This window comes from Scardinius erythrophthalmus, assembly GCF_964197995.2.
Source record: "Scardinius erythrophthalmus genome assembly, chromosome: 7".
In the NCBI taxonomy this organism is placed as follows: domain Eukaryota; kingdom Metazoa; phylum Chordata; class Actinopteri; order Cypriniformes; family Leuciscidae; genus Scardinius; species Scardinius erythrophthalmus.
In genome coordinates this window covers 13563804-13579303 of record NC_138227.1, presented here as the reverse complement: position 1 = coordinate 13579303, position 15500 = coordinate 13563804, and the positions used below count along the sequence as shown (strand labels likewise).

At 38.1% G+C, this 15500-nt stretch overlaps 2 protein-coding genes across 2 annotated transcripts; one reads left to right on the top strand and one right to left on the bottom strand.

The window, feature by feature from the left end:
- The first annotated feature begins 2054 nt into the window (after positions 1–2054).
- On the top strand, positions 2055–5405 carry proca1 (protein interacting with cyclin A1). The gene is made up of 4 exons (XM_081369991.1): positions 2055–2696; positions 2811–2943; positions 3476–3610; positions 3712–5405. Exons 1-4 carry the CDS (start codon positions 2165–2167, stop codon positions 5210–5212), a joined length of 2301 nt encoding a protein of 766 aa, XP_081226117.1. The 5' UTR covers positions 2055–2164; the 3' UTR covers positions 5213–5405.
- A 2018-nt stretch (positions 5406–7423) lies between these two features.
- On the bottom strand, positions 7424–14266 carry LOC308693209 (uncharacterized protein; the record flags this gene model as incomplete). Its single annotated transcript, XM_081370002.1, has 14 exons — positions 7424–7646; positions 7877–7942; positions 8019–8111; positions 8195–8324; positions 8412–8506; positions 8601–8810; positions 9208–9373; positions 12444–12475; positions 12652–12717; positions 12807–12899; positions 13015–13144; positions 13249–13343; positions 13438–13647; positions 14135–14266. The coding sequence occupies 14 exons, from the start codon at positions 14264–14266 to the stop codon at positions 7605–7607; spliced, it is 1560 nt and encodes a 519-aa protein (XP_081226128.1). The 3' UTR covers positions 7424–7604.
- Between the last annotated feature and the right edge of the window lie 1234 nt (positions 14267–15500).

Genomic DNA, 15500 nt, shown 5'->3' with positions numbered 1-15500 from the left:
ATTTTTGTACGGGGTTTCAGGAAAGCTAAAACATTATTTCTTTTCCAGATTAATTTCAATATTATTCTTATTTTATATAATTTCCAGCATACGAGATTTCTAGTAAGAATTTATTAGCTTGTCTATACGCTATCTTGGTGCTTCAGTGTTTGAAAACGTGCAATTAACTTATTTTAAGATTTAACGGTTTCGATGGTTTGTTCAAAAAACAGTGAAATCCATAAGCAATATCCTAATCAGACGGCTAAGCATCTTTATTGTGAAAGGTGCCAGAAGGCGCCTGATTCCAATGAATTGGACCTCATTTTGCAGGTATAGTTGCATGAACTGAGATAAATGTGCTACTGTATCATAAACATGAATGAAAATGTGGTGTTTCTAAATTGCACAGAGAGTTTTGATGAAATAGCAATTCGTCAGGTATGTGAAACACGCAGTGATTAAAATCCCATGGCAAAGGTCTTTAATGAGAATTAAATGAATAATACATCGTGCGGATTTTCCAACAATGTCGCATGTTGCCTCTGCTGATTTTACATCATTTGTTTCCACCCCCACCAATCCGATTTCCTTGCCAAAGCCCACTGTTGGACTCAGTGGGAGCTATTTGAAAGCCGACCATAAATATTTTTGCATTTGGGCTTGCACATACCAAATTCCTTATTTTATTATTATTATTTTCTTGGTTCGTTGTTTGAACCCCTTTCAACAATGTTACACCAATTAGCTAAGTATAGGCTAATTCATATAATAACATATTTCTCAGAGAAATTTAATCATATAATTTTATCTGTTATTTTCTTTTATTTCTTACATTTTAAAATAAACAAAATACAGCACTGGAAAACTAAATATTTAATTGCTTGATCGCAGCAGCCTTGTATTAGCCTGCGTATGTACAAACTAAATTACTATTTTTTTCCCCATTTTGCTGGCGCTCATGCGACTATTAAAGTCCCAAAGTTAAGATCCATGTAACCATAGGAAAAGACTGACTGATGTTCAATAACTGCGTGGAGACCTTCATTGGTCTGCATTGAAAAAGCCTACTGTTCCAAATTAGGTCACTACCCATTCCTTTTGTGAAACTAGAATGCCCAATCTCGTTGGGTCGGAAGAATCACCCCATCTCTTGTTACTATGGAAAGCGCCAAAGGAACCTCCTCCTTGCTGCGTCACCAAAGTAAATCTCGAGGTGTGGAGACCGATGGGGTTACTTGCGGTCAAAACACAGATATCCATTACATCCTTCATTCATTGGGATTACATTATAATGATGCTCGTGCACACAACAAACAGGTTAATTAAAAAGGAACCTTGCATTGAAAATATTTGTGCATTTCATTTAAAAATATGCTATAGGACTATTTATAAATACGATGTGATATGATTGTTTGTATACCTCTGTGCACGGAATGTCTTTCAGGAGGGCAAAAATCAATCATTCTGTCAATATGTTCCAATTTTTCGGCGCCTATAGCACGCTCAACTATCTTAAAACGTTTTAAACGTGATAAATAATGACTAAGACACTGATAAAGCCACGCGATGTGGGCGCTTATTTTGCGTTGTAAACTAACTTTTGTGGTTAATGAATGAAAGGTTGTTTGAAAAATCATATCCCAAGTCTTTTATTTGGAATTTCTATGCAGAGTTCATGTCCTTTAAATACTTGTAATTCTCATGTCTTGTGCGTTGTTTTATGCTTGCAATTGAAATGTTAGCTTTCTATTGTCCTTTAATTTAATGAATAAAAATAAATTAGCCTAACACAAAATGTGGTTTCAACAAAGCATCGATTTAATTTAAAAATAAACAAAACAAACACGCTTTTGTTTGTTCCTTTTTTGCCTTGCGACATTTCCCTCTCGCAAAATACGAATTTGCCTTTTACAAATATAAAAGGTTTTTGCATAAAAAAGGGCAATCATTGAACATCGTTCACTCGCCACAGAGACGAAAGGAGGAGGAAACAGATGCACATGTGGTAGGCTATTCAAGTTCATTGGAGGAGGAAAGGGTTAATTAAATGACAGACCCCTCCCATTATTGACCGGTAATATATGAATCCCCGCGAGCGGCAGACAAGAAACCGGTCCTCGCTGAACAGAAGAGGACAAGGTGCTGTCTGATTCTCCGTGGTGCTGAAGTGCCGCCCGCCGCGATGTGGTCCGTGTTTTTCGTGTTCCTGTCTTATCTAGACAGGAACTTTGTTAAAGGCGAATTCTTAAGCCAATCTTTAGATTCCGAAAAAGAGAGCAAAGAGCTCTTTTACATGCTCAACAACACTCTTTGCGCCAAAAGTTCAGTTGTCGGAGAGTATCACCTTCACCAGGTTACCGATGGAGCTGAAGAGGTTCGCTCTGTGCACGACTCCGAGGGCAGCCTGGTCGACTGCTCTGTGATCCAAAACGAAATGCAAGTTAAATCCTTCATGCATGTTTGCAGACTTGGTCTAAGAAACCAAATGAGCTCCGATTTAGAGATGAGTTTGACGGGGGTGTCCGAAGCGAAGGCGAACTGTAACAAGTTGAAATCAAAAGGCGACAGAAACGTGATCGCGAAAACAAAACAAGCAAAAGAGCCGAACTCTGATGGAGCGAACAATAAAAAGACGCGAACCAAGCGAGGCTTCACTTATCCCGGGACGCTTTGGTGTGGTGCAGGAAACATCGCGGATCATTATGAACAGTTAGGTGAGTTGATTTTAATTCACTTATTTGTGTAATGTGTAGAGATTTTAATGTTCGGACTGTAAGCAGCAGGTGTTTGGCCATTTTGTAATAGTGCGTGTGATGTTTTACCTCCAGGCGAATTCGAAGAGACCGACAAATGTTGCCGCGTCCATGATCACTGCCCATACATCATTCATGCATTCTCCTCCAACTATGGATACACCAACTTTAAATGGCACTCCCTTAGCCACTGCGACTGCGACAATGCGTAAGTTTAATGAGGTCCAGATATTCAAGTTTGATTGCTGACAGCACTGTCCTGCAGCATGCATGCTCTACTTCTTTTATAACTACTTGAAACATTTTTTTTGAAATCTTACTATTGTTCACTTGTCGTTTTTATGACGTCATTGAGACACATGGAAATGTTAGTGTTTTTTTAACTATTTAATGGTAAGGCTAAAAGGTGATTTTAACCTAAAATCGTGATGATGTTACAACCTACAGTGAAAGAAATGTTAAAATGTCCAGATAACTTAAGTTAAATTAACTCAATTCAATGCCAATTTATATATTACAATCAACATACTGTAGGTTACACCAGCAAAACTAAATTTAAGGGTTAGATCAGGTAGAAATAAAATCAAATTAATGATTGCAGCAGATTACCACTTTTTTGTATGTTTTTAAATGAAACTTTTGTTTAAGTGTGAGATTTACAGCTGCATTATCTTAATGTGAAAACGCTCAAAAATCTAACATTTTGAAATCATCTCCATATTTATATGTGCTTCTTACAGCTTAAAGGAATGCCTAAGACTTGTAAATGACACTTCATCCCGTGTGGTCGGACAGGCCTTCTTTAATGTGATCGAAGCGCCTTGCTTTGAATTCTCATTTGAAGAACAGTGTGTTGAGCGTCATTGGTATGGGGTGTAAGTATCAAATTCCAGGAATTGTAAATGCTTCTTTATCCTCTGGTATACTCTCCAGCAGCCAAATTAATGCAATTTTTACTCTTTTCTCCATCATTAAGGTGTAAAAAGTATGACAGAGTTCCCGTCGCAGTGATTAAAGAATCGATCCCTTATGATTTCGGGGGGATTGATGTCATTGACGTATTGTCTATCGCTCCTCCTAAGGAGAAACAGTCAGACGAAGAAAAGCAGAACAAGACTGAAAGTACAACACAGTCGACATTCTCTGAATCGAAGACCGCCACCCCTGAGGAGCCCTCGCTTACAAATGTGGTGACAGCTGCAGAGGATTTCATTAAAGTCCTCGCCACAGTCTCCACCTCGCAAAGCTCGTCCACGGACACAGCTAAAGGAGAAACTCAGGCGTCAGAGAAGAAGAGGAAGAAAAATTCCGGGAAAAAGAAAAAAGAGAACAAGAAGAAAAGAGGGAAGGGTAAAGGCAGGAAGAAGAATAAAAAACTCGACGCCATGTTAAAGGTCGATGAAGGAACGGCAGGCGCGCCGCCGCCGACCGATCAAACAGAAGAGGTCATGGGTAAGAACAACTTCATGGAAGAATCGGCGAAGATGAATCGGTTTAGCATTAAAGAAAACAATTTCATGAACACTGAGCTAGACTCTGTAGGAAACGGGCCGCTTTCTAATAAAATGATGAGAGATGATCCTCAGAGGACAATGAGTGATAATCAGGATGTTGTTGGCATTACCACTTCACTAAAGCCAGATAAAGAACCAGAGATTCTAGAGTACAGACAAGCAAATGACACAGAGTTAGCCTCTTCCTCTCCTACAGCTCACTTAGCTGTCCGTGATAAGGTCAGAGCTAAGCTCAGACAAAGAGGCGGGAATAAAAAGCAAAGAAAAAACAATCCGTCCACAGAAGTCACCCAACCATATTTCAAGAAAGAAACGCTCTCGACAAGTCCGACCGAAGGTGTAACCCTCGCAACGCCAACAAGTCCCGGTAATACTGTAAGAGAGGAGGTGATGCAAAGTACACAGTACACAGAAGAAAAGGGACCTGTAGTCACTACACAAAAAACACCCATTGTTAGAACCAGAAGGCCAAGTTCAAGGCAGAGAGAAGGAAGAAAAAGAATGAGGAAAATCATTGCTTCCTCTACAGAAGAACCCCCTCATGTTTTCAGCTCTCAGGATCTTCGACCGTACACAAGTTCTGCGACTGTCGGGCCAACTGACCTGCCAGAGAGACTGGGGTTGCACCGACTTGAAAACCCAATGGAAAGCTTCACATCATCATCAACAAAAAACGGACAACAAAGTTCGAAGGACACCAAGGGAAGAAGTGGAAGGCGCGTTATCAAAATCTGCTATGAAGCGGTTTTGCCTGACGTTGCAGACACAACACCCCTCCCGACCCTGATGGAAAAGGACACTGCATTTCAGTTGAAGGATCCTGAGATAAATACGGCATCAATGTTTCCCCTTCTACAGACTAACACTCCGTCCATGGCTACCCGCAGACCTAGGAGCACGAAAATGAAGAGAAACAGGGAGCGAGGAAACCGAGAAAAGCGTGGAAAATTTAAGAGAGAGTGAAATTCAATAAGCTCCACATGGTGTGACCTTATCTTCTAGGCTGCCTTATGATATGCGGCAAATTTGTTTTAATAAGCAGCATGTTTTTACCTACTCTGTTTTTATAGCTCCATTGATGGTAGACTGACAGATCAGATCAATTTTATAAAGCATGTGTTTCTCGACATGATTGCTGAATAAAGTAAATAAGAGCACTGGTGGTTCTCATATATCATTGTTTAAGAAAACATATGGGTTTCGTTTTTAATAAAACAGAGTGTTAAGTGTTTAGTGTACTTCCAGGTAACCTGATTATTTACAGTACCAAAAAACCCAGTTTTTGTTCTAGCGCAGACTTTGGCCTTCCTAGGCCTTTGCCAGTGGACTTAAGCAGAAAGGGTCACATTCTTCTCAAAGGATAATCTGGTTTAGGTGCCTCACTCACCCTCCGACTTGAAATGAGTATTGTAACACTGGACTCAAATCTCCCATCAGCTGACCCTCACATGCTCTTGTTAAAAAGTGTGGCCTTTGCAGAATCGCAGTCTGAAATATGCCACATATGCCAGTTTGGGGGATCTGACCTCCTAATTAAGACTTGAACTATTAAGGTTGGGGATTTTGAAAGTATTTATGTGTCAATAGGGTTTTTAAATGTCTAAGTAACCACAAAAGTTGATCAAGGTGCAAATATGCATATGTGTGTGTGTGTCATTACACGGTCAAATGTGGGTTTTCCATTATTCAAAAGAGGGACCACCCAAATTTATTCATATTATGGCCTGAGCAGAACATCACACCATTTTGCATCACACCAACTTCCTCCTCCGTGACCCTGCTCTACTCAGCAGTTTCAGAATGAGCACATGAAAACAATGTGGAGTCTCATACCAGCTCCCTGGTTCCCAGACATGGAAAAATAATCCAGCATTCAGAGGGTGTAGGCATTATGAAATAATATACATTCCAAAAACAGTACAATAGTATCACTTACAAAGCATAAAAGACGATTCATGATTGATTCCACAGCGTTTCGTGCTGTTACGGTCATGGAAATGGGGTTAAGAGGGCGGGAACGTGTTCCCATGAGAACAAGAGGCTTTTGCTGAGTAACTGCACATTCTGTCCACATGCTGAGACGAGACAGGTCATCGAAAGGCAGCAGAGGAACTAGAACGAATGTGAGGGGGGTAAAAAGTATGAAAAGTGGCTAAATAACTAAATAAAAGATGCTAAATAACTAAAATCATTTTTGGTTTAAAGCAAGATAATTGTAATCCGCTTTACAATTTGAATACTTTAATGGCAAAACAATGAGCACTTCATGCTTCCCTTATATACTTTGGACTGAACATTTCTGGTTGCTAGGGAATTTTCCTTGAGATGCCAATCATGCATGAGGAAACACTGGACCAAGAGCAGCAACAGAGTCTTAAAGCTGATGCAAGAGCAACATCAGTCATCATAAAGGCATTGGAAAGCAACATTTAACTTTACAACATTAAAATAATTTATTAAGGTGTTGTTTTCAGCTCTTGGCATGATAAACGTTGGTAGTACTTTCAGTACTTTTTAATATTCAACAGTTGTCACGCTTGATTTCAGAGAAAAGCAGAAAAACCAAGAAAGAGTAAAGAGCTATTTGGAAGTTTCTTCACACACACTTTAGAGATAAAGTGAAAATCAGGTCTAGTCTTGCATAATAGTGCTGTCAGTTCAAAAATGCTGATCTGTCATCAAGTTGTTCCAACTCATATGATTTTCTTTACCCATAAAACAGAGGTAAATGTTTGAAATTAAATGTGTAATGAAAGTGAATAAGATGTATAAATGTATCATAAATGTATCATAAAAGTCTGCACAAGACTTCACAAGCGAATGCGAATGTCTTTTTATCATCATTAATTCTAGCATAATTTGTTCAGTTGTAAAAGTTTCTTACTATGTAAAATTAAACCAATCTTACTGATTCCACGAGAATGTTTTTCTTTTCAAAGGTGCATTAAGATGTTGAGTTAGGTAATACCTCAGGTTACAAGGGTTTATGGTCTAAACTCAATACCTCAGTCAATGTTTGATTCAAGCCAATAATGCAATGTGACCCTGCAATGCTGAGCTGTAAAGTTTGTCTCCACAAAAGTAAAGTTTGTGAAGAAGCATCAGCACTGGTTCTTTGTCTGTAAATGTTCATCAGTATGACACGGAAAATAAATGACACCGATTCTGTATTTTGCAAGGCTAATAATTGTTTTAATATTTAATCAAACAGAACCAAGAGTATTTAGTTTCTAAAAATTGAGTCTATATAAAATAGTAAAACAAAATGTTACATCAAGGTGAGGCAGAGCAGTATTTTCCACTTGATGATTGCCACAAGGTGTCAGAGAGTCTTGATCCTGTTGATCTGTTCATGTTACATCAGCTGCTCAACGGGCACTATCTCAATGTCACCAATCTACACAAAGAGAAAGAAAAAACTTTTGTTTAAAAAACAATAAAAACTGCCATTAAATAAAGATTTTACCAAGGAAATTCCCCACTGCTGGATCAGCATAAAGAACAGAGATTTCATTCTCAATCTTGTCCCATGAGGCTAATTTCATCACCAAAATATCCCATTCATCTCATAATCAGAAAACTGTGACTGCAAACATTAACAGCAAAATAGTGATAAATGATTCTTACTTGAACATGAGGAGGAGCACTTAGGACATACGCCACTGCATTGGTTATGTCAGCTGCTTGCAGGCACTGTGAATATGATATTTAAATATTTAAATAAATGATGACCTAAAACGTGTAGAAAGGAATGAAAATGTGTCTATACCTTTAGACTTTTGTACGTAGCAGCAGCTTTTTCTGGGGTTTCACTAAAGAGCCGGTAGGCAAATTCCGTCTCCACTAAACCAGGAGATATACACTGTTAAAGAAAGAGAGATCTTAGTGCCAACAAGTCTTAGAACTTTAGTTTTAAAGTTAGAAAAGTGTTCATCCTGTTCTCACTGTGGCACGTATGTGGGTTTTGGCCTCGCGTAACTCTTGCCGGAGACCTTCAGTGAGAGCAGTCACAGCATATTTGCTGGCAGTGTAGAAGTGTGCATCAGCGTTGTTGATAACCCGGTGTCCACAAATACTAAAACACATTTTAAGGTCCTGAATGCTTGGTACCTGGACATAAACATGAATATGCATAAAAAGGTGCAATGAAATTCTACTGTACCTGTTAATATTGATGATATGGCCATCATCAACTTTTCTTTCTTTCATGGACTGGTAAGCCTCACGAGTGCACACTGACAGGGCAATGACATTCACCTGAAAAATTGAAACATTTTGAGATGAGATCACACTTTCGTTATATTGGCAGATTAGGAATAACTGCTTATTGTGTCCCTGCTGAGTTACTTACATCCATCATAGTCCTCCAGCCACTGGTTTTGCCACTCAATAGAGGCTCTGGGAGAGCCAAACCAGCATTATTAATGCACACGTCAATGCCCTGATGTTGAACTTTGATCCAGGTGAACATGGATAACACTTCGTCCTCTACAGACAGATCACATTTATACGGGAACAGAGTGCCACTGAATCCACTTCTGACACATTCTGCTGCCAAATTCTGCGAAAGAAAAAGTTCTTTGAGATTCATATTTCATGAAGGTTTTGAAGCTCAGAACCACTATTACTGCTGTTATATCATACAGTATAGGCTATATTTGGCAGGAATCCAATATAGGCTACAATGCATTGTTGTTATTGAATAATCTTGGACATTTTTGCTAAGATTGGGCACTTTTTAAACATATTTTAAATTACATGATATAAAATAATAAAAGATCAATTATCAAGGTATTTAATAAATAGTGAACAACACAGACTTTCTCTGTACAAACACTTTCTTGCCTGCTCATGTCGTGCGAGGCGCGTCTTTAACTACCTTCAATTTCCACACGATGCTGTTTTTCGACATCAATCAGTATAAGCAAACTTTTTTCTGCAGATAGCTGTATAATTACCTCAATTTGCTTCACATTTCTGGCACATCCGACCACCTTCATGCCATGCTGCACAAGAGACACTGCGGTTGCAGCTCCGATTCCCACTGAAGCCCCAGTGACAAGAGCAACTCTGCCTTTCCAGCGATCCATGTTACAAGTTCTCAAAACTCTTACAGAAGAGCTGCTGCCAGTTTGCAGTCAGATCATCACTGCAACCCCTTATGTAATCGAACACTCCCTGAGAATCTAGCCAATAGCAACACACTTCCGATTCTACTATAATTTCGCATTAAATAGGCTAATGCAAACGACCTCATTTTACAATAGCAGCAATTTTGTCTAATTCGTTAGCAATTGTCACAACAAAAGAAAAAAAAATAATACTAGCAAATCAAGATCCATAAACAAGGCTTTAATCAAAGTAATCAACATCCTACACTGTTCAAACGTGTAGTGTTGCTGATGCTGACAGCAAAATTCATTGTGCGGCAAACAACACCTCTGCATCCAAAACAAACTCACTTGCGTTTGAAATGAACATAAATGCGTCCCGACCCGTGCAGCGATTTGTATTTTATCTTTGCCCCGATTCCCTTCTGGGCAATAATTAAAGGGATAGTTCACTCAAAAATGAAAATTCTACTCTCCCTCGTCTCGTGTCGTTCCAAACCCGCAAGACTTTCGTTCATCTTCGGAACACGACTCAAAGATCTTTTCGATGAAATCTCTGAGATTTCTGTCCCCCGTTGACAGTTATATGCAACTTACACTTTGACGCTTAAAAAGTTCATAAAGAGATCTTAAAACGAATCCATGTGAATTGAGTGGCAACATTTTCTGAAGAGACACGATCGCTTTAAATGATTGACAGATTGAATCAGGCGCGTAGCCAGTAATGGGCCAGGGCGGCACTGGCCCACCCACATAACTCACTGGCCCGCCCAGGCAAGTTGATCAAAATACATTTTTAGTTTATTTTTATTATTCAAATGTATTTAAGAAAATATATTAATATAAACCTGATTTATTGTTGACTGGTGTGTGTGTTTAATTCTGTTTCCGAATAAAATGCGTGAAAGCCTCCCTCCGGAACGTAATTGGTTGCTATGGTTGCTAGGGGTTCCGAGTCCGACAGGCAGACTCTCTAGGCGGCGGGCTCTGGCGGCCTTTAGTTCTTTGAAAAATAACTCTGTTTGGACTATGATGAGATCATTTCTGTTTTTAATACTAAACCCAGGCACTTGCATCTTGTTTTGTAGAATGAAAACAACAAAGGTAGGCCAGTTGTTTAACTAATTTCCTTAATTTTTGCCCGTGAAGTGATTTAAGGCGAGACACGGCAAAAACATCGGGTTTTTTTTTCACTGGTCAATTTTAAGATTTTGGGCTATTTGTCTTCAATGCATTATTTCAGACTTGTGGTGAAAAAAAAAAATCCAAAATACACATTTAGGTCTTTATTTTACTACATTTTGTCTATTTGCGTCTGTATATTTCTCCTAAATTCAACAAAAGTTGGCGTTGTTAATCAATATGCTGCACCGCGATCGCTTTCTGCACCTGTCATAACAAACACCGTTGAAAAGCTCTCTACTTTCTCCTGTACACAATGCTGTCGGAACCAAATATGGTAAATTCCTTTAATCAGCAACCAATCGTGAAAGTACAATGGGGCATTTAACTCTAAAAGCGAAATCTCATTGGCTGATATCAATTTCTGACAATGTGATTCGTTCAGATGCATCACGTGACGTGCTCTGACATTTTGATGTGTGTTTTTGACTGTTTTTGACTGGGGTTCTGTTCAGTTGTTGGCCATAAATGCTGTGTTATAAGTTTTGATGTGTTTTAGGTGGTTTGTATTGTTGTTGCTGATGATTTGATAAGATATTGTGTCTGTAAATAGTTGTTTCTGCTAAAAAGTATGATTTTTTACATTACAAATCTTTAAATGCTGTTTTCTCAAAATTAGTTGTTTGTCATTCTCCAGAATAACTGAGGAAGTTTTATGGTAATATCTATTATTTTAAAATGTTACCCTATTCACCTGTCTCGCCTTAAGTTACTGGTGTGTTGTGTACTGTATAGCTGAATGCCTTATAGGCTATCCTACTGTACATTGTTTAGTTTAAATTAGTTGCAATTTTTTTGGCACAAAAGCTTAATTTCCACCAGGCTGCATTGTATATGGTTGATTTAACAGAAATTGGGGAGTGTGTTGTTATTCATTTCAAACCATGCTTATTAATATATTATTATTATTTACTTATTAATTATTATTTAAGTAATTTTTTTTCTAGGAAAAACTATTGGCCCACTCACTTTTTCACTGGCCCGCCCAAAATACAATTTCTGCCTACGCCACTGGATTGAATGTCGGCTTTTTTCCACCCATTATCCCATATAAACATTCATCAATGCACAAATTAGTTATGGTATGGAAGCTCAGATGTTCGCTTGACGTGAGAAACAGTGAGGTTCATTCTCATTGGTTACGCAGCATGTTTGAGCTTCAGAAAGAACCAATGAGGTTCATTCTCGTGTTACGTGTTTGAGCTTCCACAAGAGCCAATGATGTTTCCTCTCACACTTCAAGCAAGTACAGTTGAGCTTATGTTCACTGATAAATGTTTATATGTGAATAAAAGCCTTAATTAAATCTGTTCATCATATAAAATGATCTTGTCTCTTCAGGAAATTTGGACTAAACCGTTCAATTCATAAAGCCTATGGATTAGTTTTACAATCTCTTCATGAACTTTTTGAAGTGTCAAAGTGTCAGTTGCGTAGTTGACAATGGAGGGACAGAAAGCTCTCAGATTTCATCAAAAAGATCTTCATTTGTGTTCCAAAGATGAATGAAAGTCTTACAGACTTTTTTATATTCTTGATATTGCATGCTTTCAGTTCGCTATTGAATACTGGCACTTTTTTATCTTTTTATTTATTTTTCACAAGAAAACCAGAAAGAGCTATTGGAAAAGCACATAAAGTATTTATCACATTGTGTCAAATCAAAATTGTACTCATTAACACCAGCATATTTTCTCAAAATCATTTCATTTACTACAATAAAAATGTAAAAATCATGATGAAACAGAACAGGTTTTTTTTTTTTTTTTTTAGAAAATGCATTTAAAAAATGTAGAGACTTGACAATTATTTATCCGATATTGGACACGCCTGTGATCTTTGATTGTCTGTGAACGTTGGACCCTGATATTGGCACTTGATCCTGTTTATCTTATGTCAACTGCTCCACTGGTCTCATCTGAATGTCACCAATCTACAAAGAGCAAAGGAAAAAACTCTAAATTACAATTCAGTTATAAATCATCAAGTTTACACATAAAGATATGTGGATATACTTAAATATTACAAAGTGTGATCCTGAAAGACAGCAAACATTAACATGTTAATGCTGCAGCACAATAGTTTTCTCCAGTGATGGATGACACTTACTTGAACATGAGGAGGAGAACTTAGGACATACACCACTGCGTTTGCTATGTCATCTGCTTGCAGGCACTGCAAATATGATTTCCAAATTTTATAAAGGTAAACAATGACCTTTTATGCTCTGCAGACAAGAATCAGGATTTGTCTTATACTTATACCTTCATACTTTTATATGTAGCAGCAGCCTTTTCTGGGTTTTGACTAAAGAGCCGGTAGGTTAACTCCGTCTCCACTAAACCAGGAGATATAGACTGTCAAAGAAAGAGCAATCTTAGTGCCAGCACATTTATGAACATTGGACATGCAATACTCATTTTCATAAATAAAGTGTTCATCGATAACATGTCTTGTTTATCCTGTTCTTACTGTGGCACGTATGTGGGTTTTGGCCTTGTGTAACTCTTGCCGGAGACCTTCAGTGAGAGCAGTCACAGCATATTTGCTGGCAGTGTAGAAGTGTAAATCAGCATTGTGGAGAACACGGTGTCCACACATACTAAAACATAGTATGATATTTAGAGTCAGGATGCTTTGGTGCATGGCACAGGAATATAAATGCAGAAAATATGTCTAAAAATGTCCATTAAAACATTATAGTACCCATTAATATTAATGATATGGCCATCATCAATATATCTTTCTTTCATGGAATGGTAAGCCTCTTGGGTGCACACTGACAGGGCAATGACATTCACCTGAAATTTTTGAAAAAATTGACTAAAATTACATACTCTAGCTGCATGTTGTCAGAATGGAAATACCTATATATTTATTCTGTGATTTACTTACATCCATCATAGTCTTCCAGCCACTGGCTTTGCCACTCAATAGAGGCTCTGGGAGAGCCAAACCAGCATTATTAATGCACACGTCAATGCCCTGATGTTGAACTTTGATCCAGGTGAACATGGATAACACTTCGTCCTCTACAGACAGATCACATTTATACGGGAACAGAGTGCCGCTGAATCCACTTCTGACACATTCTGCTGCCAAATTCTAGAAATGGAAAAACACTTCGAGATTTACATTTCATGAAGGGTCAAAGCTCAAAGCCATTGGCAGAGAAGCAGCAAGCTATAGCAGAGCAAGCAAACAAATTGTGCATGAGGTTAATTATTATAGCTACCTAACCTACCAATTTTTAGAACTTTGTCCTTATGAACACACTGTAGCATGTCTTATAAGAAATATGAAATCGTTGTTATGTAAAGCATTTCAAACATTAAGATGTTTTTAAATGATAACAGAAATGACTTTGTTGGCTTAATTTTCTCACCCCCATGTTCTTCTCAACCTGTATGACTTTTTATCGTGTCAAACATCAAGTGAGAAATTTAGAATAATGTTCATGCTGCTTTTTTCTCCATTAACTGACCAGGGTGCTGTCAAACTTTAAAAAAGTAAACAGAATGGTATCACTAATGAATCAGCAGACATTTTGTTCATCTTTAATCCTCTGCAACAAATGCGCAATGTAAATTACCTCAATTTGCTTCACATTTCTGGCACATCCGACCACCTTCATGCCATGCTGCACAAGAGACTTTGCGATTGCAGCTCCGATTCCCACTGAAGCCCCAGTGACAAGAGCAACCCTGCCTTTCCAGCGATCCATGTTACAAGTTCTCAAAACTCTTACAGAAGAGCTGCTGCCAGTTTGCAGTGACCTTTACTTCATATGTTTTCCCTGTTGTTATTGAATATGCACTGAGTCTAAGGATCTAGCCAATGCACGACCTACTGTGCCACACCTGATCACGCCTATCTTTTCCTCCGAGATTTTTTTGCGGAAGCAATTAATTGTTGAATTCAAACAATAGGGCTCGCTTTTTTTTTTTTTTTTTTGCAAGAGCTCGCTATTGCCTCTTCCGCATTTTCCAGTGTAGCAGTAAAATTCAGTTCAGTAAACGTGTATAACCGTTAGGATTGTTTCTGCAAATTCTGCGTCCCATTTTGTGCCTGTGTTCTGAGTCACTTACGTTTGGAAGCATCACGTTCCTGCAGTGCTATACAAAATTTGCCCTCAATGCAGTAAATTGCATCAATTTGTCTGAAACCTTCAGTAAAAAGAAAAAAGCTATTTGATAGTTTCATCACAAACAATTTAAGAAGAAAATCATGATATAAATCCCTCCATTTTTATTAGTGCATCACTTAAAAATAGCAGCTCAGAACTGCAGACACAGAACTAAACAGAAATGTATAAAAAAAGCATCAGATTTCCTGAACAATCTACAAAACATATACAGTTGTGGTCAGAATTAGATTGTTGAGCTTCACAAAATAGAAAGTGGCTGTAAGAATTGATAATCCACATTTGGACCATCAATAATTAAGAAGTTCCAATCAACTAAAGATGTTACGGATATGCCTGGAAGAGGACAGTTGTCTATATTGTCTTAATGCACGTTGAGGAGGAAAGTTTGAGTGGCCAAAGACTCTCCAAGGATCACAGATGGAGAATTGCAGAGATTATTTGAGTCTTGGGGTCAAAGCCTACAAGAAATAATTAAACAATACCTACATCACCACATGTTGTTTAGGAGGGTTTCAAGAAAAATGCTCCTCGTTCATCCAAAAACTCCAGCATATTCAGTGGTCAGACACAAATGGAACTTCAAAATGGACCGGATTCTATTGTCAGATGAAACTTTAAAAAAATTGCTTTTTGGCAGCAAATATACTGCTGGATCTTTAATGGAGTGGATCTATTTTTTTTTTTTTTTGCTGGAGGTCCTGGACTTCTTGTTCAGACACTTGGCATCATGGATTCTAGCAAATACCAACAGATAAAAAATCTAAACCTGATGGCCTCTTCTAGAAATCTTATAATGGGCCGTGGTTGGATC